The 25,003-nt window shown below is 41.2% G+C and overlaps 1 protein-coding gene across 1 annotated transcript; it reads right to left on the bottom strand.

Annotated features, from left to right (window-relative positions):
• Positions 1-5,396: 5,396 nt before the first annotated feature.
• Positions 5,397-24,372, bottom strand: LOC138945466 (monocarboxylate transporter 9-like). The gene is made up of 7 exons (XM_070316896.1): positions 24,204-24,372; positions 22,178-22,321; positions 18,880-19,147; positions 17,364-18,291; positions 11,718-11,877; positions 8,800-8,850; positions 5,397-6,973 (listed from the first exon to the last, which is right to left on the bottom strand). Exons 1-7 carry the CDS (start codon positions 24,325-24,327, stop codon positions 6,777-6,779), a joined length of 1,872 nt encoding a protein of 623 aa, XP_070172997.1. The 5' UTR covers positions 24,328-24,372; the 3' UTR covers positions 5,397-6,776.
• Positions 24,373-25,003: the final 631 nt, after the last annotated feature.

A 25,003-nucleotide genomic window follows, 5' to 3' on the forward strand; every position in this document is an offset into this window, starting at 1 on the left:
TTTTAGATCGATTTCTTAAATTTTAATCGTAGTACTTATTTATCTATTTTCGATTACTGTGATAACATTTTAAGAGTAAACAGGACATATGTATATATTTATAAATTCAGAATTTGATGAAGAATACGATGCAATCAATTCTAAATCTGTTTTCGAAAAATCGATTTTAATGACTACTTTAATTAATGAGCAAACTCATCAATTAATTTGTAAGCCTCCATGCTGAAATGCAATACCAAAGTCCGGGCTTTGTCGAAGATTACTTCACCAACAATTTGGTTGAAAAATGAGAGCGTGACAGTGCTGCCTCAACTTTCACAAAAAGACATTTATCAAAAAATGAAAAAAACCGTGTGGGGATATCATACTCAGGAACTCTCCTGTAAAGTTTGATGAAGATCAGTCAGGGAATTTTCTCTGAATCGCTGTACACACACACACACACACACACACACGACACTCACACACATACTTACACCACGACCCTCATCTCGTTTCCCCCTCTATGTTAAAACATTTAGTCAAAACTTGACTAAATGTAAAAACAAAACCCTGTTGGTTGTGTATTAACAGGACATATCCCGAATTGGTCACAGCTGCCACTGTGAATGCTTTAATCTGAATTCATCAAATTAAAACTCTTTTTATATTATGATTATGTTTTCTAGTGCTCTTTTCTGTTTTGTTTTTTTAGCCAGGTTGACTATTTTTGTGGTGTGTGACAGAATGGTGTACTTTGCCAAAACAACCAAGGCAACTGCTCCTGAATAATCAAGTACACAGTTATGTTGTTATTCTGCTGTGGCGGTAAAGGCAGATAGTGTGTGTTCTGTTCATGTTTTGGTATCGCTCAGGAAATGTTCTTTCCTCGAATGTGACTAGCAGACGAATTAAGTTTTACACCCGTGTTCCAACGTTAAAAACTGTATGAAGTTCAGTTTTCTGGGGCAAAATAGTGTATGAAACCGCTGCATGTTCTTTAAATTGATTAGATGTTTGCATTTGATTGCGTGTGATCTGTTTATAAAATGAAATATTGTTGAAAACTGGCAAAGCAAACTGGGCATGCATGAGACAAAACTACCCCTCTTGGTCTGTAAGTGGGTCACAAACCTGTATCAGTAGTGATATCACAACACAAGAAATACGCAATGTAGCTGAACAAAACAACCTATTCTAGATAAATAATTGATTTGTCTTTCTTCTCGTACGTCAAAGTCGCGAAATTTAAGCATATTCTGAATTTTCGTAGATTTTTTAATTGGTACCTTACATTTTTATTAGGTCGATTTTTGGGGTTCTCTTTTAAGCGGCGGTCAGGTGGCCTCTGTAAAAGAAATCTTTGATCCGAAAAGTGTGCCAGATAGCCAGTCAAAGTGCATCCATTGACATATACAGTTTGAATGGAAAGACACAGGTTTGAATCATGAAAGCAAATGTCACGTGTGTTTCCCATCAGAACTGGATATCGATTGGGATTACATGGTCAGTCAGTGAGGAGAGAGAGAGAGAGAGAGAGAGAGAGAGAGAGAGAGAGAGAGAGAGAGAGAGAGAGAGAGAGAGAGAGAGAGAGAGTGAGAGAGAGAGGCACACGCGTTTGTCCGTCTGACTAAATGATTTGTACGCCCTCTTAGAACCAATAGTCTCCTGTCCGCCCAGCGACCTTCCCCTTGACCCTGCTTGTGACCTCGATGTTGTTTGCCCCCACAAGGGGTACGGTACTCTCTAAGCACCCAAAACCTCAAAGAGAGATAACTGGCGGAAACCTTCCTATTGTAGTCTCCTGTATGATGGCTTACTAGTGCCAAAACCTCATAATTGTAATTATCAAGGGAAAATTAGTAATTTTCCCTTGATAATTACCATTTTCAGGTGTTAATTACTAAATTACTAATTTTTCCGGAAAAATTACTAACTTTCACCTGTTAATTACTAATTTTTAGTTTTGGCTCACACCTGATGGATTGCTAGTGCGGAAAATAAAAATTAGAAATTTTCCCGTGAAAATTAGTAACTAACAGATGAAAACAGTAACTGACAGCGTTAATTAGTAATTATCACGTGATAATGGGTAACACCAGGTTTTGGCACTATACTAGTAAGCCGTCATACTCCTGTCCGCCCAGCCGACCTTCCCCTTGACCCTGCTTGTGACCGCGATGTTTTTTGCCCCCGCAAGGGGCACGCACCCAAAAACTCAGAGAGATAACTGGCGGAAACCTTCCTATTGGCCTATCTTGGGAAAGGCAGAGGTAGCACGCAATACTGAGAAGTATGTATGCGCGCGTGTGTGTGTGTGTTATTGTGTAATGTTTATAGTGCTTCAAAATCATTTCCCGTTCTCCGAGCTTCTTTAAGTGTTTCTAGTATTTGTCTATCAATCTTTCAAGCTTTTGCTAATCTCAAAATCCTAGGAAATTAACATGAACACGAATACTGACCTTTACAGGAAACGGGCCACAGTCGCCAACTGACACCACAAGTGGACAAAGGTCCAGACAACACTATTTTGGTCAGGAAAGCCGGGTTTACCAGCAGAGCTCTAGGCTGAGTTTGGGTTAGTCTAATAAGCACAACAAGTTAAATGTACAGTAATTGACAGAAACACAGCAGTCCAGTGGAGATCCATGTTCTCTGCAGGCACTAGAATAGGCTACACAAGTATCACACTCATTCACTGGGGCATAGACCTATATTAGAGGTCCCTGGGTAAGTAACAAGAATGAAAATAGGCCAGGGACAACAAGCTAGATATTCAACCTGCACTGACAACTCGTACTAACTGGGCCCATTTACACATTACGGGTCCATGCCTTCTCTGCATGCGAGTGGTTCGACAAGCGCAGCTGGGGTTTCCTAACCACGTGTTTGCTTGCACCCACAGACATAGAAAGAACACCTGAGTGTCTGTATGTACCCAGAGACATACATTCTATCTATGTCTCTGATGTACCTAACTCGAGCCGCGTACGTTAATTGGCGTGTGGTAAGAAGAGAGTTGCTGCTCCGTTCAACAACACGACTGAAGCGCGTAGTAGATTATGGAAAGCCGTTTGGCTCATAACCATTAAAAATGATTAGTACACGTGTAATAAATAATTAATACACGTGTATTTAATGATTAATACACGTGTAATAAAAATGTCATACACGTGTACGAAATGATTCAATACACGCGTAATAAACATTTCTTACACGTGCATGAAATATTTATTACACGTGTATTGAATCATTTCTTTTTTTTGTTTTTTGTATTTTCGCCTTACGCGACTTGTTTTTTATTTTTTTTTTATTCTCTTTTGGTGAAAGCCGTTTGGCTCATAACCATTACACGTGTAAAAAATGATTAGTACACGTGTAATAAATAATTAATACACGTGTATTTAATGATTAATACACGTGTAATAAAAATGTCATACACGTGTACGAAATGATTCAATACACGCGTAATAAACATTTCTTACACGTGTATGAAATATTTATTACACGTGTATTTAATCATTATGCTATTCCATAGCATAAGAAAAAAAGATAAATTACACGTGTAATAAGAAATAAATACACGTATATTAATCATTTATTACACGTGTATTTATGATTTATTACACGTGTAATGGTTATGAGCCAAACGGCTTTCCATAGTAGATGTGATACGGGGACAGGCGGTTGAAATGAATATGGCATTGCTTGATAGATATTTGTCTGTGACTGTCTTAGGTACGAACATTGTTGATGGGATGAATGATACCTCTCGCAACCCCCCCCCCCCAAAAAAAAAAACAAAAAAAAAAAAAACCAACAACAACAAAAACCACTTAAAAACCAAAACAACAAAAGCAACAACAACAACAACAACAAAAACATCAACACACAACAATAAATCAAACAAACACACAACACACACACCACACAAAACAACAACAACAGCAAACTCCGAACAGACACACAAAAAACATACAAACAACAATGGACAAACAAGCACAAAGATGTGTGTGTTACATGCTTTAATACCGACGGGAAAGAAGGTCCCTTCATCCGTGCAGCAGCCTGGATTATGCAATCATTGCTGATATCACGGCACACACAGAGACAGAAGAGAACATAGGGGAGGGGGTACTATTATTACAGAAAGACTGAACTGCCCAACAGTTGCCTCCGCCTGTGAAAAAAATTATACCTCCCAACCTCCCAAATAAAGACCTCTCCTTTTTAGGACGGATTTTTGTGTGACACTTTATATGGGCACCCATTTAATGAACCAAAAGAAGAGATGCTTAAGTTTCACCAAAAGAAAAGATGGCTTGAGTGACAAAGAATTAAAGTACAAAAAAAAAATTTGATGCGCCAAAAGAATTGCTGTCTGAACAAAAAATAAAATAAACTGGCAAAAGCAAATATACTCAGGCAAAAGAAAATATAATCAGGCAAAAGATTGACTACTTCAGGCAAAAGAAAATATAGTTTCAACAAAAGAAATGGATAGTCATTCTCCAACACAGTGAAACACTTTGAGAGAGAGGCTGGAAATGTCAAGATTTCTCGGAGTTGTTGAGAATGACATTGTAAAGAACTGGTCTATGGAACGAGCACCAAATGTAACCGCAGAGCACACCGAGATTGCCGAAGCATCACATCGCACACTGAAAATGTGGACAACAGCGTTTCAATGGGCAACGTCACCAGCTGAGTCGCTGAAGACTGGAAACACGATCTTCGTGGGATCTTCAACCCTGGAAAAGTCGCTCAAGACTGCCATCCGAGAGACCGAAGAAAAGGTTGAATGATCGCACCGTCCTGGGCTGACTTCGAGGAGTATGCCACATGTCGGAGGTCGGTGTGGAAGATTACGATCGACGAAAACAATCAGTTTTTCTGCAACTGTCCGGAGTTCCTCAAGTGCTACGTGTGTCATCATTCCATGGGCATGGAGATTCGTCTGGAGGTGACCAACCCCCCTGCCCAGGTCAAGACCATCCCAATCGGCCAGAAGCGAAAGCGCGGTCGCCCAAAGCTGTCGAGACCAGCGCTTATCAGGCAGTGAACACACTGATCTTGACTGCTCTGTACACTGATTTTATCATTTTCATTTAACTTTCTTTGGACGTACAATTATGATTATGATATGGAGTGACACTATTTTGTCTCTGAAAGTACACTAAACTTTATATTTGTTGCTGACAGTAGCTATTTTGTTGTTGAAATAATTCGGTTTTTTGTTGAGAATTCTTTTGCAAGTCTCATTTCTTTTTTTGGTAGAATCAATCGGTTTTTTTGCTAGAAGCATCTATTTTGTGGGTGGAAACATCCGATTTTTTGTTGGAATATCTTTTGCTAACTAAGCAATTCTTTTGGTGAAAGCATCTATTCTTTTGGTGATTTAATTTATTGCCCTTTATAAGTATTTGTTCTTGGGGTGTGGGTGAGTTTTGGTTGGAGAAGGGGAATATCTAAAAGAAATGACTGAAAACAAGTGTATTTGTCATATTAACCCTACTGTAAGTAGACGTTTCTGTGAGTGCGGATTAAGTAGTTCACGAGCAATTTCTTTTCCCATGCCAACACCTTTCAACCCCCGTTTCTTCTTCTATCTGTCCGCACACCTTCCTGTCACTCTGACACACAAAGCTTCTACAACAACAACAACAACAACAACAACAACAATAATAATAATCCCCGTCTCTTCTTCTGTCTGTCCGCCCACCTTTCTGTCACTCTGACACGCACAGCTTCCACAGCTGCAGCATCAACAACAACAACAGTGAACAGCACTGCTCTTGTATACTATAATACCAAGAAAACTAACACACAAACATACACACACGCACGCACGCACGCACGCACGCACATACACACACACACACACACACACACACACACACACACACACACACACTTTGTTGCATTGCTTATTTGATGTGAAAAAGTGGTAAGTTAATGTTGAGTTTAGCATATAAAGTTGCGCCATCATAAACTGTGCGCAAGAGTGCGCGCACATTGATAATTTTACAGTCAGTCAGACAGACAAACAGACACTGACAGACAGACTGACAGACAGACAGACAGACAGACAGACAGACACAGACACACACACACAGACACACACACACACACACACACACACACACACACACACACACGTAGGCAAAGCCACGATATACTTAAAACATAATCTGACATGCGCGTCTCGAAAAAAACTGCAGCGCACTCACATAAACAATTCAGTCAGAATCGCATTCGGGTCAGTAATTCAATTACACATTAACATGCTTCCATTTGAAACTTCGAGGTCGTCATCGTGGGTTGACGCCCGACCAAAGGTAATTGAAGCCCGACGGAGCGAAGCGAAGGATGAAAGTCGCTTGTTCATTTCAATGCTTGTTATTCTCTCAGGTGCCAGGAAAAAAGGTTCCGTACAACTCTCGCTTACTCTATTACACATGTATGCATTAAGAGCGATTACTTCCCTTTGGTTATTTGATATCTTTACATCGCTCTGCCTCATTCTGTTTGAAATTCATATTTCCTACTTGTAAAATGACCCTCAAAGCTAACCGAGACTAGTTGAGGTTGTATCAATGCGCCTCGCCAGCAGGTGGTTTTAATGGCTTTTTTTAGCGAGTGGTTATCGACCGGTAATTTTTAATGAGTTGGGGCATTCTGACCAATCACAGGATCTGTTTCATTAAAACGCCAACTTGATTGAATTACAATTTTATTTCAATGTCACAAATGAAGAAATGCGCGTTTTTGCCGTAAAGTTTATCAGGTGTTGTTGTTCATTGTCTCACTACATGCTGTTGCTGTGTTAAGTGTTCTGTGGGATTGTTGGAAGAGCTATTCGTGGTAGGCCTATCGTCGCCTGGGCTAGGAATGACATCACTATCAGTGACGTCAGAAGTTTTTGTAGGTTTCCACACAGGCCTCGTCATTGATATTGCCATGGCAACAAAAACTGCGAAAAAGTTCAGAAAGCCTAGATGAGGAAGAAAAAAAAAGCAGATTTAACATCGTCGACAATGTCCAAATCAGGTTAAGCATATCACAACAACAACAACAACGTTCGCCACAACAACAACAACAACAACAACAACAACGTTCGCCGAATGGACACATAGCAAAACACAATATGACTAAACGGAAAGAAGCCAAAATAAGACAAAATAAACAGAACACAGGCATACAAAACAAAGCAAAACAAAGGCGAATAAATCAGGAAACCTCAATGTGACAATGAACAACCAGTGTTACGACAGTCTTCGAATAAGCCTGAAGCTCTGTGGTCAAAAGGAGACAGCGAAAGCATTGTTTTCACAACGTAATGACGTCCCTCAAGACACATTAAAAAAAAGTCTTCAGCAAATGTTTTCACTACGTGCTAACTAGTAAGTGTGTAGCTGAACGTTATCGCAAAGCGATACACGTTTTAGAAAACAACAACTGATATTTTAACTCGGTCTTTCTACATGATATAAATTAATTAAAGATCTAAATAAAAAAAACAAGAAAGGTATGTCGTATGAACGTTTAATTGTGACAAAACAAAACGGTACGGTCTCAGATCTTTGACCCAGCGCTCTGTAAAGTGGACATGCAGACGAACACTTAATATAATACAGAAAGTAAACTTACCTGACGAAATGTCCAAAGCTCGTTCGGAAGACACAAGCGAAACAATGAATCATTGATTCAATGATTGAATAATTGTCTCGCTTAATTGTGTCTTCGAAACTAGCTTTGGATAATTTGTCGGATAAGTTCAATTTCTGTATTATAAATGTGGGTGGAAGATTAGAGACCGTAACGTTTTGTTTTGTCACAATGAAACGTTCCTATAACAAACCTTTCTTGTTTTTTGGCTCACGTAAGTGTAGCCTATGCGATCGTAACTTTGTCTGTCTGTGCGTGCGTGCGTGCGTATGTGCGTATGTGCGTGCGTGTGTATGTCTGTGGTAGAAACTCTAACATTTGAAGACGTCACATTACATTGACGTCACATTATGACGTAAGAGGGTTAGACGTCACGCGAAGGAAGTACTGAAAGTCTCGGTCATTATTATTTTGAGCGCGACGAGACTAGTTGGCAGTCGTGTCCTGTAAGTAGGCTACATGCAGACAGACAGATCTAGTGTCTCGCTTTCTTGCACAGTTTCACCTATGCTCTTTCTGTGTGTGTGTGTGTGTGTGTGTGTGTGTGTGTGTGTGTGTGTGTGTGTGTGTGTATACTTGTGTGTGTGTGTGTGTGTATGTGTGACGGAGTGATTGAGTTTGTGTTACTGTTTGTAGATTTCTTACGTGAGCCTTGATGGCTTCGCCTCTTGTTTAATCTGAATTTTGGAACGTTGGCGGTCTATTTGTTTTTGAATTAAAGACATGGTCAGATTACATAAAAGAAGGTTGCTTGGGCCAATTCAAACAAAAATATATGTTGGTTTAGGGTAACATGACCAAAAACGATAGGGTCGGTAGGTCGGTTTTTTTTTTAGTTATTATTTTTTATTTTTAGTCTCTGTATGGTTCGTAAAATGTGCCAGAGGTTGAATTTTTTTTTAGATTTTTGTTGAGAAATGAAACACAAGTGTTAGGGTCGGCGGGAAAAAATAGGGTCGGTCGGGTTACGCTAAACCAACATACAGTTTTGTTTGGCCTTGTATATTTCTTAACAGGATGACAAAAATGCTTTGGCACGCACTTACTGAGTGAAATCACTGAGGATGAAATCAAAGTGAATAGTTCATCCTCAGAAAAGGAAAACATATGAAGCACAAAAAACATTCCTATTAACCAAGATAAGATATTCACCGGCAAGTAATATGGCGTCGCTGTATGAGTCTGTCAAAACCACCAGCCACCCTGCACAGAAAACAAAACAAATAAATATCTGTAAGTGGCCAAAGATTCATAAATGTGTGTGTGTGTGTGTGTGTGTGTGTGTGTGTGTGTGTGTGTGTGTGTGTGTGTGTGTGTGTGTGTGAGAGAGAGAGAGAGAGAGAAAGACAGATCGATAGAGGGAGAGAGAGAGAGAAAGAGAGAGATAGAGACAGTGTGAGAGAGAGAGAGAGAAAGAGAGAGAGAGAGAGATCGATAGAGGGAGAGAGAGAGATATAGAGACAGTGACAGAGAGAGAGAGATAGAGAGAGAGAGAGAGAGAGAGAGAGAGAGGGGGGGAGAGAGATAGAGAGAGAAGAATGTACTAGAGACATTAGAAGAAAAAACATCAGGCAAAAATTGAATAACAAGACTGCACAGTTTACATATCAGCAGGCAGAAAAAAGTTTTGTGCAGCAGTAGTGAATATTGAGTGTTCGAAACTAGTTTATGTGTTAGGCTGTGAAACTAAAATAATAATAATCATCACCATTCTTTTCGTAGTGAGCTTTGTCACGTGCGCTAACTATTTGTCTAGTCTGTCATTAAAGGCAGAGTAAGCCTCCCGTAAACCATCACAGATACGGTCAGGCTTTTACACACAGTACAAACACCATTTCATTTAAACACTCACCAATTGAGAACATCCTAGGTGCCCTCCGTAAAGAGCGAACAATTTTCAAAGAATTTATTTTTGCGTGGTTTATCTTACCCCTGAGCCATCGTGAACCCGTGTGATCCAGTTTTCCCTTTTCACAATGCAGTCGTCATAGTTAGTCATTTGAATGCGACTCGACGTGAGCTTATCTACAATAGCACGTTTTTTTTTATGCACGAAACAACGGCTGTGGTTCACAAGAACTCTAGCGATGGCTTTTGACTGTTGAGAGGAACGGCGATTTGCACTGATAAACCGGCCGTCGTCTGCTACGACCCTTGCGTGACCCTGCTTCCGGGCTTTTCTTTTTTTAAACTTTCACAACTTCGAATTGTTCTGATCTTGTCTTGATGAAAAACGAATTCTTTTATGATTAAAGAATGTTTGTGTAACAAGCTGTCAATTTATTATTTAGATTTTAAAAGTTAGGTCTAGCGCAAAAACGAGGCGCCGTTGTTGTTAACGGAACAAGTCTACGAAAATAAATTCTTTGAAAATGTCTCACGCTCGACAGAAAGCAGCCAGGATGTTCCCGTTCGGTGAGCGTTCAAATGGAAGTATGCTTGTACTGTATTTAGACGCTCGGGGAGCTCTGTGATGGTTTACGGGAGGCTTACTGTGCCTTTAAACAGGTATTATCTTCATGTAGGCAATTGTATGTCGATGTCTGCTGTTTACTGCTTTCGTCAAAAGAGATCGTCATGGTTAACCGAGACTATTGATCAATGGCAACTGCCACAACAAGGACATAACAAAAGCTGCACTAACAGTACTGACACAAAGAGTAATAGGCAGTCCTTGTTGACACCCTGATAACATATTTTCAGTTCAAATCGACATCGTACCCCTCAGGGACGTAGCACACCTAATAAAAGTGGTAGGGCGGAAAAAAATGGAAGACAAAATGCTGAGACAGCTAAGGAAATATGGGGCTTACACTACCGCCCCCCCCCCCCTTCCCGTCCCCTTGTAATGGTCTAAAAAAGAAAGAAAACATGATGCGATTTCGTGCCTTCTGAGCTCAGTTCCATCTAATCATCTTTCCATCCTCCACCAAACAACGGGCTGGTGAATGTATCAGTGATTATCAATCGACTTACATTTATATCTAAATTCCGATACGTTGAATGTGATGAGCACTTACTTCAAATGACTTTCGTCTTCATTATTGTCTAGTGTGTTAAAAAGCAAGGATTGACAAACTGGTTTACTTCTAAACAAGCAATTTATTGATCCGTCCAGCCATCAACATTGGCAGCCTGAGTGATGACTGAAAAATAGAGGGATTTGTCAGAATATTTTTAGCGCGTTTTCGATCCATCACAACCAGGATGCACACTTGTGTCCATTGTTCAATTCTCTCTCTACATGTTGTTTCATGTGACACTGTTAACCCCACAAGTTACTGTGTTACTCAATTGTTATGGCGTACTTACGGTTGACACACAATCACTCACCCCTCAGTCTGACCCCAGCTTCACACACAGAATATACAAAACATTTCTTACCTCCATTGTTTCTCATGGGAGCAGACGGACGAAGAAGCAATTTTCACTAAATTGGCGCCAATACTTTTATGGCCTGACGGAACTCGTCACGTGTGACGTTCTCGTCAAAATAAGACGTCATCCTATTCCAGCAGTTGACCAAGACTAACACACACACACACACACAAAAAAACCGACCTTATGCCATCGCGTGAATACTACGTGGGGTGTTCTGTTGGTAGATCTCTCTCTCTCTCTCTCTCTCTCTCTCTCTCTCTCTCTCTCTCTCTCTCTCTCTCTCTCTCTCTCTCTCTCTCTCTCTCTCTCTCTCTCTCTCTTTTTTTTTTTACGGAAAAAGTGGTCGGGCGGTCGCCCTACATGCCCTACCGGGTGCTACGTCCCTGCCCCTGAATGCAAACATGTGGGATGACAATAGTTTCAGACGCTTGTTCTGTGACATCCGCCATTGGCATTGGGGTTAGTTGTCATGCCCGCATGCGCAATTGACGTCTCGGAGCAATCTCAGGACTGACACGGCCAATTTTAAACTTCACACACTCGAGAGAGGCCGCGTCGAGATGCTAATTTACTCACTTTTATTTAATTAATTAGCATACTTGTGGTGCTTTTTCTTCAAATTAGTCGAATTCTCCAGAAACTCATCCCAAAAGATCCTTAGGTGTACTATCTTTAATCTTCCTTCATACCAGCTATTGGCGGAGCGATGAGAAATCCCAGCCCAGCTGATATCATCTCCATGCCAAACGCCAGACTGAGCGTGTCCACGCCTGTACAGTGGATAGTGATCTCTGTCAGCAGAGAGTAGGATCCTCCAAAGTATAATCCAATGAAACTCAGCAACGCAATCTGCACGATAAAAGTGTAAGCTACAGCAGTAGCAGCAGAACCACCACCATCAACATCATCATCATCATCATCATCATCATCGTCGTCGCCATCATCATCATCATCACCATCATCATCGTCGTCGTCGTCATCATCATCATCATCATCATCATCATCATCATCATCATCATCAGAAGAAGAAGAAGAAGAAGAAGAAAAAGAAGAAGAAGTTTCGTACTTGTTTACATTTTCCAGATCAATCATTTTCTTGTTCTCTTTGTTGGTGTTGTTTGTGGTGATTGTCTTGTTATTTTATTCTTATTTCACTCTCATCTTGAGACATTGTCAGATGATGTTGTTATTCTCTTTTCCTTTCTCAGTCATCCACTATTGTAGCATTGAATATGAATTAGTTTTTCCCGGTTGTATCATTCTGAGCGCGGCACTGACCTCCTGGCCTCTGACTGGTTTGAAATCTTGCAAAGAGCTGTGACGTAATGAGTGGATGTAGTCTTCAACAGTTCAGGGCCAGGATTGGGGGCTACTCCGGTGTCGCAGTCAAACTATCGACGCATAAACTTTATTTTATGAATATCAGAAATGTTAATTCATGTGTAGTCCTTTTGTTGTACGGGCCAAGAGGCTTGTCGCTAGCCCTCTTATTGTTCTTGATATTAAACGATGCCAGTTTTTCACACCATTTGAGTCGTCGAAGTCGATGTTGTAATAACGGTTTGAAAAATAAGACGAACTTTTCTAATGTCCTCGTCTGTACATTGATGTTTGTGAACATGCTTTTCTGTTTCATATGTTTGTGTTTGTTGCTGCTTTGTGGGGATGTGGAACCAAACCCTGGACCAGTTCTTAATATAGAACAAAACATATCTATTGTTCATATTAATGTGCGAATTAAGCCTTACGAACAAAATATTTCATTCGCAGGCCGAATTAGGATGTTTCGATATTATTACTGTATCAGAAACGTGGTTGTCCACAGATGTTGATAATGAAGATATTAATCTGAATGGTTTTCATCCACCAGTAAGATGCGATAGGCCTGGTGATTTGTTTGTTTGTTTGTTTGCTTAACGCCCAGCCGACCACGAAGGGCCATATCAGGGCGGTGCTGCTTTGACATATAACGTGCGCCACACACAAGACAGAAGTCGCAGCACAGGCTTCCTGTCTCACCCAGTCACATTATTCTGACACCGGACCAACAACCAGTCCTAGCACTAACCCCATAATGCCAGACGCCAGGCGGAGCAGCCACTAGATAGCCAATTTTAAAGTCTTAGGTATGACCCGGCCGGGGTTCGAACCCACGACCTCCCGATCATGGGGCGGACGCCTTACCACTAGGCCAACCGTGCCGGTCAGGCCTGGTGATGCTCATGGGGGTGTGGCGGTGTATGTGAAGAGTGATTTGATATGCAAACCCAGATACGATTTGAGCATACCTTCTCTAGAGGCGGTATGGGTGGAAACCAAAATCGAGACCCTTCTTGATGGTACTTTTTATAGACCACCAGATGCTAATGTAAATTATTGGGACTTGATTGATGAATCAATTCAGTCAGCATCAAGGACACCACAGAATTTGATAATACTTGGCGATTTTAATTTTTTGTTTGTTTGTTTGTTTGCTTAACGCCCAGCCGACCACGAAGGGCCATATCAGGGCGGTGCTGCTTTGACATATAACGTGCGCCACACACAAGACAGAAGTCGCAGCACAGGCTTCATGTCTCACCCAGTCACATTATTCTGACACCGGACCAACCAGTCCTAGCACTAACCCCATAATGCCAGACCCAGGCGGAGCAGCCACTAGATTGCCAATTTTAAAGTCTTAGGTATGACCCGGCCGGGGTTCGAACCCACGACCTCCCGATCACGGGGCGGACGTCTTACCACTGGGCCAACCGTGCCGGTGGCGATTTTAATGCTGATTGTATGAACAACCCTCCGCCTCACCTTAAACGATGATTAAATATTGATAGTTTGTTTCAAATCGTGAGAGAACCAACCCGAATTACAGAACATTCATCCACTCTTATTGACTTGATATTAACCCCATGTCCAGACATGATAGATGCAGTTGATATTTTCCCTCCAGTTTGCAGTGACCATTCTTGTCCGTATGTTAAAATAAAGAAAACAGTTCAAGCGCACCATTTATAATTATTGAAAACTCAATATTGGGAAATTTGTAGATGATTTGCAAAATCTAGAGTGGCCTGAGGTTTTCAACTTATAACCACTGGATGCAGCAGTCGAATCATTTACGGATATACCATTGAATGCTGCCAAGCACTGTATGCCTGTAATATATGAACGAGATGCCCCATGGATAACCGAGGGAATTAAAGAGTTGATAAGGAAAAAACAAATAATACACAGTCTGGCTAAACGTTTAGATTCTAAGTGGTGTTGGGCGTTATTTGTTTGTTTGCTTAACGCCCAGCCGACCACGAAGGGCCATATCAGGGCGGTGCTGCTTTGACATATAACGTGCGCCACACACAAGACAGAAGTCGCAGCACAGGCTTCATGTCTCACCCAGTCACATTATTCTGACACCGGACCAACCAGTCCTAGCACTAACCCCATAATCCCAGACGCCAGGCGGAGCAGCCACTAGATTGCCAATTTTAAAGTCTTAGGTATGACCCGGCCGGGGTTCGAACCCACGACCTCCCGATCACGGGGCGGACGCCTTACCACTAGGCCAACCGTGCCGGTTGTGTGTGTTGGGCGTTATTTAGACGCATTCGAAACATTTTAGTAGACAAAATTCGTAAAAGAAAAGAAGAATATAATATTGAATTGGACGATAGAATAATTTTGCAAATACATTTTGGTAACAAAGATTGGTGGAAGTTAGTAAATAATTTCATGACCAAGAAAGGCCTATCACAGTCAGAAATTCCACCAATTGACAACGGAATTATTTGTTATTCTGATGAGGAGAAAGCAGAAGTATTTAATACATTTTATGTTTACCAATCCTGTGTTGATGATGAAGATGATCCTTTTCCAACCCTGTCAGAGCACCCAGGATCCGCTCCTCCACTTATCATTACTACTGACATGGTTTCTGGAATTATTAAATCCCTTGACCAAAACAAGGCAGTTGGTCCCGATCTTGTTCATAACAAGATTCTTAAAGCAGCCGTAGACGTTGTCTCTGATCCACTTTCAAAACTGTTTAGTAGATCATTAGCCGAAGGTAGATTTCCAAAGGCTTGGAAAGTGGCACATGTTACCCCAGTTTACAAGAAAGGCGAGAAGTCATTATGCACAAATTATCGCCCAATATCCTTATCAAGCTGTATCGGTAAAGTACTGCCCTGATATGGCCCTTCGTGGTCGGCTGGGCGTTAAGCAAACAAACAAACAAACAAAATGTATCGGTAAAGTAATGGAAAAATGTATTCAAACTCATATGTTTACGTATTTGACAGATCATAATTTATTGACAGTATCTCAGTCAGGCTTTATTCCAGGTGACTCAACTGTTTTTCAACTTCTTGGTATATATGACGATTTGTGTCAATCTTTGGACAAGCAATATACATCACAAGCAATATTTTTTTTATATTTCCAAAGCGTTCGATAGAGTATGGCATCGTGGTCTGATTTATAAATTATACACAATAGGTATAAGAGATATTTTATTAGAATGGATTAAAGATTATTTGTCTGATAGAACTCAAGCTGTAGTTATAAAAGGTTGCATGTCAAATTACCGCTGTGTTCATTCTGGTGTCCCTCAAGGGTCAGTCTTGGGGCCACTTCTGTTTCGTGTTTCTTGTTTATATTAATGACATTGTTGTTGATATTAAATCAATAATAACATTATTTGCCGACGACACGAGTATGTATGTGTCCCTCGATAATACACTTGAACGCACTGAAATTTTGAATTCTGATGCACAACAGATAATGCAATGGGCAAAAAAATTGGAAAGTTAATTTTAATCAGTCCAAAACTGAATTATTGACTGTCTCTACTAGAAGACAACCGGAAACATTGCCGCTACAATTTGGCGAAGAGATATTAATTGAAACCACTGTTCATAAACATTTTGGCCGTGTCTCTGCAAAATGACTGTAAATGGAATCATCATGTACACTCTATAGTTGTTAAAACTCGTATTTTAGTTGCATGTTTGCGTTCCTATAAATATCGACTCAGTCGCAAGGCACTAGAAAGGATGTAGAAGGCTTTTATTCTTCCTCATTTTGACTATGCAGATGTAATATGGGATAATTGCAATGCAATGTTGGCAGTTGAACTTGAAAAAATGCACCTAGATGCTATTAGAACTAGTATTGGAGCTGTTCGTGGCACAAGCCATCAAAAACTTTACAATGAGTTTTACAACACTGCAAGAACGGCGCAGAAGACATAATTTGATCGTTTAATTTTAAGTTAGTTAATGGTCTAGCGCCAGTGTATTTACTTGATTACTTACCATCTCTCATTTCAGCAGTAAATCCGTACCACCGACGCAAACCATATGATAGGCAAATGTTTCGATGTAGAACTGAATTATATAAGCATTCCTTTTTTCCTTCTGCAACATCTTTATGGAATGAATTACCTGATCATATAAAACAAATTCAATTGGTTGTTTAAAAAAAAAATTGTCCAGAGATGACCCTCTAATTCCCCCGCATGTCTACTCTAAAGTTCGAAAAGCAGAAATCATTCACTGTAAATTAAGATTAGAGATAAGTGATTTAAATGCAGATATGTTTAAACGACATTTGACAAATGATGTTTTCTGCAGGTGTGGTTTTCATGTTGAAAATTATCAATCAATATGAGGCTTATATCGCGCGTATTCCGTGGGTACAGTTCTAAGCGCAGGGATTTATTTTTTTTAATTTTTAATTTTTTTAATTTTTTTATGCAATTTATATCGCGCACATATTCAAGGCGCAGGGATTTAGTTATGCCGTGTGAGATGGAATTTTTTTTACACAATTCATCACGCATTCACATCGGCCAGCACTGAGATCGCAGCCATTTCGGCGCATATCCTACTTTTCACGGCCTATTATTCCAAGTCACACGGGTATTTTGGTGGACATTTTTATCTATGCCTATACAATTTTGCCAGGACAGACCCTTTTGTCAATCGTGGGATCTTTAACGTGCACACCCCAATGTAGTGTACACGAAGGGACCTCGGGTTTTCGTCTCATCCGAAAGACTAGCACTTGAACCCACCACCTAGGTTAGGAAAGAGGGGAGAAAATTGCTAACGCCCTGACCCAGGGTCGAACTCGCAACCTCTCGCTGTAGAAAAAAACCCAGAATCCTCCCTTCAGTGCCCCCCCCCCCCCCATAAAACATCCCCAATTTTAACACCCCAGTTTTTCAGTTTTTCTCTTTATACGGTCTGTGCATTTACCCAAATTTAAGGTTCCCTCCCTGTCAAGACCCAAGTTTCTCAAATTTAAAAGCTGGGTTCAACGGTACCAATTCTACTTACCTGAGTATTAGGCGTCACGGCCACAAGAGCGGTAACCACCATGAAAAATGACGTCATCACTAGGAGACCGACGTACACGGCCAGCGGGTCAATGTTCCTGTCCTGAGCCAGGAATCCCATGAGGAACCTGGACATGGTCAGCGTCAGTCCGTTCATAGAGAAACTCAGCGACACCGTCTCGAAGTGTGACCCACTTTGTAGGCAGAACTCGGGGAAGTGCACGAGCACGATGCCAATGGCAGCGTTGGTGAGAAACATCTGAAGACACAAGAGGAGAAGGGAGGGTCTTCTGAAGACCGTGCACAGCTTCTGGCGGGTGCTTGTGCTGGACAGTTTTGTGACAGAGTCCTCTTTTCTCTGTATGCTTTCTGCAGAGCTGACTAAAAAGGCCAAGTCTATACTTCTGATAGAATTCGACAGCATGGTAATCTCTGGTGACCCGTGTATATTTTTGACAGGTGTACCGTTTAAGCTGTTAACAGAGCTTGCCAATAAAGCCACATTTTCTTGTTGTGCAGATTTAACTTTGTTGTCTTTCTTGCACTCTGCTTTCTGTTCAAACTCTTTGGTTCTTTTGTAACCAACTTCGGCATCACCATCTTTCAATAAAGCATCTGCCTCTGTCTCCTCTTGCACTACACTCTCTCTAAGATTGAGGTCTTTTGATGTCTGGTACTCTGTTTTCCCGTCATTTTTAGAACTATCTAGACCACATTCATCAGGTGGGTATGGATTGCGTTCAGTTTGAATATCTTGTTCTTGATCTGAACGTTTTCGTCTGAAATGGTTGTCCTGGCAGCCACTGTTGTCAATGTCTTTCAGATAACACGATTCAGCCAGAGAAAGTGATTTCCTGGAGGCCATGTCCTTGTCTTGGAGATCTTTTGTGTCTGGATGCTGAGACTTGAAGCAGCGACCGAAGCGACTCCTACAAAAAAGTAAACTTAAAATGTTTATTTTCTTTAACTTCTTAAATCTCCAAAGTCCTTACAAAATCAGATGAGAGATTATTGTTATTCATAGTATTCACCTGCAACTTCTATTTCACTGAAAACTCGCTGTTATCTTTGATTTGATAGTTAATCAAAAGAAGAAAAAACACACCTGCAGATTCAAGTCTACACGAATGACAAAAGAATACGTTACAATAACAAACGTTCGTTCCAACAACCTACATTTCTTGTTTTTGTATTCTGAATTTTGGAACGTTTGCAGTCTCTTTGTTTTTTGGATTTTCTACACAAATGAGAAAATTGTGTTCCACACAGATAACGCTTGATTACTTACTATTTAATCCGTGACTTTATAATTATGCTGAGCAGTCTTGAGTCAATCAATTCCTTCACTCACTCTTTTTATGACAGGGTTAATAGCCTCAAAATAATTAAAACAGACAAGCAGACTATCGTGCATCTTGAACAGGACAGTTTGAAGACTGCGAGTGTAAATGATCAGAAATTCAAAAGAACTTGCAATTGATGTCTGATTTTTTTTGAAAATGTGTCATGATAATTACCTACAGAAACCACCATCAGAACTTGAAGATTCTGACGTTGGGAAGAGAAGTGCTCCAGCAACCACCAGTTGTGCTGACATTGCTGAGAAGATACAGAGATTCTCCCAGAAGCTGTAGGCGTCCAGAAGGTATTGACAGAGTGCAGGCAGCACCATGATGCCCACTCCCCCCGCAGCTAGAACACTGCCTGTGGCTACTGGCCTGTAGTGTACGAACGACAGGTTGACCATCACGATTGCCGCTGAGTAGATCAGTCCAAGGCCCAGTCCTGTGCATACGATACAACAAATCTTTAGTACAGCCAAAGCCATGGCAAGCAAAGAGAGAAGAACAAGAAAACTACATCTCCAAGGAAACTACTGACAGGTGCGTTTGTGTGTAGAACTTCGCTGTGAAGCCGTTTGTATTAAAACTCCATTGTGCTCATTTACTGAAAGTCAATGGTTCATTTCCTATCTTGATATTCTTTCAAGTGCCGGGAGACTGGTTCTGCATAACTCTCACTCTTGTCTATATTTAGAGCGCTTACGCCCCTTTGTTTTTTTTAAATCTAATCAATATTGCTTGCAGTTGGTTATGACCTTCAATTATGATGTTGGAAAGGCCATTTACGATGACGATGATGGTGATGAGGAGTAAGAAGTCAACTACGACGACGAAAATAGTAAAGCACTAAAGGACGGCAAGGATGACTCTATTTTTAGACTACTTGGATACATCCACACTACAACACGACACAACCCTAACCCGCTGACACGACGGGAGGAGAGTCGGTCTTGATATTCAGGCTCAGGACAGGATACAACCTCAACAAACTTCACCTGTACCTAAACTCCACATCGCCCGTATGGAGCAGTGCTTCTGCGGCCCGGGCAACCAGACAACAAAACATCTGCTGCAGTCCTGTACCCCACCCCTGAGGCCCGGAGGGTCTACGGTCTGCAGGACCTCCAGCGCACTGCCTACTTCACCATAGAGACTCAGAGACCATGAAACGAACGAGAATAATAATAAGAAGAAGACTACTTGCAGTCAATGTTCCAAGACACAGACGACAATAGCAGCCCTGAAAGTCCAACAAAATGGTGTACTCGCCTTTGGCTAGTGATTCTGAAAATTCACTAGCCAGAGAGCAAACTTTACTAGCCAAACCAACAATTTGGTTCAGCAACTTTACTCGCATTTGGGGAGTAAATGAACATTTCTACTCTCCAGTTACATGTTTCCACTCGCCATGGCGAGTAACATATTCGCCACTTTCAGGCCTGAATAGGTCAGTTGGACTTGGATTCAAAATATATATCGGTCAAAATGTCCTGGCTGGAAAAGAAAACAAGTCGCGTAAGGCGAAAATACAATATTTAGTCAAGTAGCTGCCATTTTTCAGCAAGACCGTATACTCGTAGCATCGTCAGTCCACCGCTCATGGCAAAGGCAGTGAAATTGACAAGAAGAGCGGGGTAGTAGTTGCGCTAAGAAGGATAGCACGCTTTTCTGTACCTCTCTTTGTTTTAACTTTCTGAGCGTGTTTTTAATCCAAACATATCATATCTATATGTTTTTGGAATCAGGAACCGACAAGGAATAAGATGAAAGTGTTTTTAAATTGATTTCGAAAAAAAAATTTTGATAATAATTTTTATATATTTAATTTTCAGAGCTTGTTTTTAATCCGAATATAACATATTTATATGTTTTTGGAATCAGCAAATGGTGGAGAATACGGTAAACGTAAATTTGGATCGTTTTATAAATTTTTATTTTTTTTTACAATTTTCCGATTTTTAATGACCAAAGTCATTAATTAATTTTTAAGCCACCAAGCTGAAATGCAATACCGAACCCCGGGCTTCGTCGAAGAGTACTTGACCAAAATTTCAACCAATTTGGTTGAAAAATGAGGGCGTGACAGTGCCGCCTCAACTTTCACGAAAAGCCGGATATGACGTCATCAAAGACATTTATCAAAAAAATGAAAAAAACGTTCGGGGATTTCATACCCAGGAACTCTCATGTCAAATTTCATAAAGATCGGTCCAGTAGTTTAGTCTGAATCGCTCTACACACACACACACACAGACACACACACACACGCACACACACACGCACACACGCACATACACCACGACCCTCGTTTCGATTCCCCCTCGATGTTAAAATATTTAGTCAAAACTTGACTAAATATAAAAATGTTGTGTCAGAAGGCATCCTACCCGTCGAAGCTATCCGACATTCGACCGGCCTGGGGTCAACACAAGGCGTCAGATCAAAAACAATTAGACTGCTGCCAACGTTCCAAAATTCTGAATGAAAAATCAAGAAAGGTATGTTATTGGACCGTTTAATTGTCTCGCTTGTGTCTTCTGAGCGAGTTTCTGGACAATTTGTCAGATAAGTTCCAATAACATACCTTTCTTGTTTTTAATGCGTCAGATCAAAAAGAGCATGCGTGAAAGACCGAGGCCTGAGAACAACACTGTGGACTTGGACACATCCTATAGGCCCATTGCAGAAACTCAAGTTAACAACAGCATTTCTACTCGGCGCGCGCGGTATGAGAATCACGGGTCGTAACTCTCTGGAATTGGTCATCCGCCGCCATGTTGGATGCCTTGCACGATCTCTGACAGTGCTTGAGCGTTGGGTGGCGACTCGACAAAAATGAAAATGACACGTTGTGTGGCCAAAAACTGCAGTCAGCAGGCACACTTTAGGATCCCTAAAGTTGTTTACCATCAGGGTGACAACTGGAAGGAAGTTACTGAGCGGAGAAGACGATTATAACTGGTTATTTTTTGCTGTGTGCAGTGCGCTAATCAACAATTGTCCATCGGTTGTGCCTTCAGAGTGAACACTGTGATAGGATGCTTTGAAAATTATACTTTGCAGTAGTTACCTGAGCTGCATTGTACCTCATTTGCCTGTCTTGAGAGCTTTATCTTGTGAATTTTGGTGCACTGTCTGCATGGTAATTTGAGATAAAGAATAAATAAATGAATATAATAATGTATTCTTGCTTTACTTTTTATGTTGTGCTGTTGTGTTAAAAAGGCAGATCCCCTTTGGACTCATGCATGCACAGTTTTCTTCATTTTGTCTGCATACACAGTGAAATACGCAAAAAGAACAAGAGTGCAATGAAGAAAACTAACAAAGACGGCATCCAATATGGCGGCGCGAAGAGAGTATGAGCGGAGTTGTGCCCCTTAGGGCTAAAGCTAGCCGATCCATTTGATAACGTCACGCCGAGTAAGAAGAATGAATTGGACCTATAAAAGAACATGCCAGAAATACTGACCGCTGCTGATGCCGAAGGAGAGGAGGAGCGTGGTGGTGTTTTCACAGAAGGACGACACGACGAGACCAACGGTCAGCAGCACTGCCCCCACCATCACGGACAGCCTGCAGCTGAACACACTGCACACCACGCCTGTAACTGGGCCTGTCACACACACACACACACACACACACACACACACACACACACACACACACACACACACACACACACACACATACACACACACATACACACACACACACCGAGTTAGCCAGACAGGACGACGTTCTTCAAACAATTGTTATGAAAAACTGTTTCTTGAAACAATGTTTTCAATAAAATATTTGTGTGTGTGTGTGTATTCCGGTTTTTGACGAGGTGTGTCTTTGTCACTGAAATTCTAGAGTGCAAAACTGTCTTCCCTCGAGACAAATACATGCATAATAGAGATCGTGGTTGGAGTCTTTTTCAGTAGTCATACGATGAACGTTGTCAATCGTGGTTTGGTGAGACATGGATTAAATCCTATGTGACCAATCGGTGGGGCCGTAACCTTCATGTTCTATTAGCAAAACACGACTTTCATCGGTGAAGTATTGAAACAGACAGTCCGGGTTCCACTGTTACGTGCTGCGCATAATTAACCGTGCAATTAATAAGGTTGATTCGTCCGGCGTTCATCCCTAAAACATCTGCTAAGGCCAAAAAAAAAAAAAATAGGTGTGGTTACGGTAACATAGCCCCCAAAAAATAGGGTAGGAAGTTAGACAATCACTTTTTTTTTAAACTTTTTTTTTCTAATGTGTACAAATTAAACCTACTTGACAGGGAAATAAGTGTGCGACTCGAGCGCTTTTGCTTTCATTGCGTTTTCTGCACTCGTTTTTTGTTTTGTTTTGACAAATGTAATAAAAAGTTATAGGGTCGGCCCCTAAAAATAGGGTAGGTCGGGTTACCGTAACCACACCTATTTTTGGCTCACGTAAGTGTAGCCTATGCGATGATAAACTTTGTCTGTCTGTGCGTGCGTGTGTGTGTGATAGAAACTTTAACATTTCCGAGTCTATGGATTACGTCAGTCTCGGTCAAAAGTGTTCGACGTGTGTGATAGAAACTATTTGAAGACGTCACATTATGACGTAAGAGGGTTAGACGTCACGCAAAGGAATTACTGAAAGTCTCGGTCATTGTTATTGTGAGCGGGCCGAGACTACTTGGCAGATCCAGGGTCTCGCTTTCTTGCACAGTTTCACCTATGCTTACTGTGTGTGTGTGTGTGTGTGTGTGTATGTGTGACGGAGTGATTGAGTTTGTGTTACTGTTTGTCGATTTCTTACGTGAGCCTTGAAGGCTTCGCCTCTTGTTTTTTTAGGCCTAATGGTTGACAACAGCAGCTGAGATGACTAGAATGTCTATACTGTGGACCCTTCCTTTTAAGACCCCCCCCCCCCCCCAATTAATTTAAGACTACCCCTTCTTTAAGAGCCTCTTTTCTCAGACTTTCTGTTCAAAGCCTTAGTAAATGTACCCCCCCCCCCCCCCATTTTAAGATTCCCCCTTTTTTAAGAGCCTCTTTTCTCAGACTTTCTGTTCAAAGCCTTAGTAAATGTACCCCCCCCCCCCCCCATTTTAAGACTCCCCCTTTTTTAAGAGCCTCTTTTCTCAGACTTTCTGTTCAAAGCCTTAGTAAATGTACCCCCCCCCCCCCCATTTTAAGACTCCCCCTTTTTTAAGAGCCTCTTTTCTCAGACTTTCTGTTCAAAGCCTTAGTAAATGTACCCCCCCCCCCATTTTAAGACTACCCCTTTTTTAAGAGCCTCTTTTCTCAGACTTTCTGTTCAAAGCCTTAGTAAATGTACCCCCCCCCCCCCCCATTTTAAGACTACCCCTTTTTTAAGAGCCTCTTTTCTCAGACTTTCTCTTCATAGCCTTAGTAAATGTACCCCCCCCCCCCCCATTTTAAGACTCCCCCTTTTTTAAGACCTGATTATCTAAGATATGTTGAGGTCTTATACAGGGGGTTCCACTGTATGACCAGACTTACCAGCAAGCTGCATAAGTGAGGCAAAGAGGGAGGTAATCCATGACGTCATGACGACATCCCCACCGAATTCATCTAAGAACACTTTCTGGTACATTCCGGCCAGCATAGCAAGTCCTGACGTCATCAGCACGCACACGGAGCATGCGCATAGCACCACCCACGCCCAGCCGCCATCTTTGTCACGTTGATGTGACATCACATCCCCTCCTACGCACTCAATAAATCTCGCTCACCTGAAAATAAAAAGAAGAACGAGGGGAACAGTTGATATTCAGAAAGTCGTGCACTTTCTACAAAAAAATTAAGTGGCATTGATTATAAATTCATGTTTCAAAAATAACACCAGTTTGGCATAACCATTTCTGCCCCTTTCTAAAACGTTCGGGTAAAATGTTTGGTAGGGTTTTTTTCATCAGAATATGCAGTCAGCCTCTGCTTTACATTGCAAGGCTAGTTCCAGTGTGACTTACCTTAATATAATGAATTTCTAGGTTCATGTCTGAACAGGGAGGGTACCTAAAATTGGGGGTAAAACTGCAGACCTTATTAAGAGTTTGTGTCTGGCAGCTGTTTTTCTCTCAATGAACTGATAAAAATAACACGATAGCTCGTTGAATTACTCACAGACAAACACAATTCGTCGTTACTTTTTTTTAATTTTACTTTTTACATTTAGTCAAGTTTTGACTAAATGTTTTAACATAGAGGGGGAATCGAGACGAGGGTCGTGGTGTGTGTGTGTGTGTGTGTGTGTGTGTGTGTGTGTGTGTGTGTGTGTGTGTGTGTGTGTGCGAGGCTGA

The sequence above is a fragment of the Littorina saxatilis genome, linkage group LG13, assembly GCF_037325665.1.
Source record: "Littorina saxatilis isolate snail1 linkage group LG13, US_GU_Lsax_2.0, whole genome shotgun sequence".
Classification (NCBI taxonomy): Eukaryota; Metazoa; Mollusca; class Gastropoda; order Littorinimorpha; family Littorinidae; genus Littorina; species Littorina saxatilis.

Excerpts from the sequence above, each read along its gene's own strand:
- LOC138945466 (XM_070316896.1), bottom strand. The coding sequence starts at position 24,327 with ATGACGTCAGGACTTGCTATGCTGGCCGGAATGTACCAGAAAGTGTTC. Across the intron at positions 19,148-22,177 it reads CTCCTTCGGCATCAGCAGCG|GACTGGGCCTTGGACTGATC; the intron begins GTCAGTATTTCT and ends TCGTATGCACAG. Across the intron at positions 6,974-8,799 it reads CGACGCCATATTACTTGCCG|GCTTTCTGAACTTTTTCGCA; the intron begins GTGAATATCTTA and ends TTCCTCATCTAG.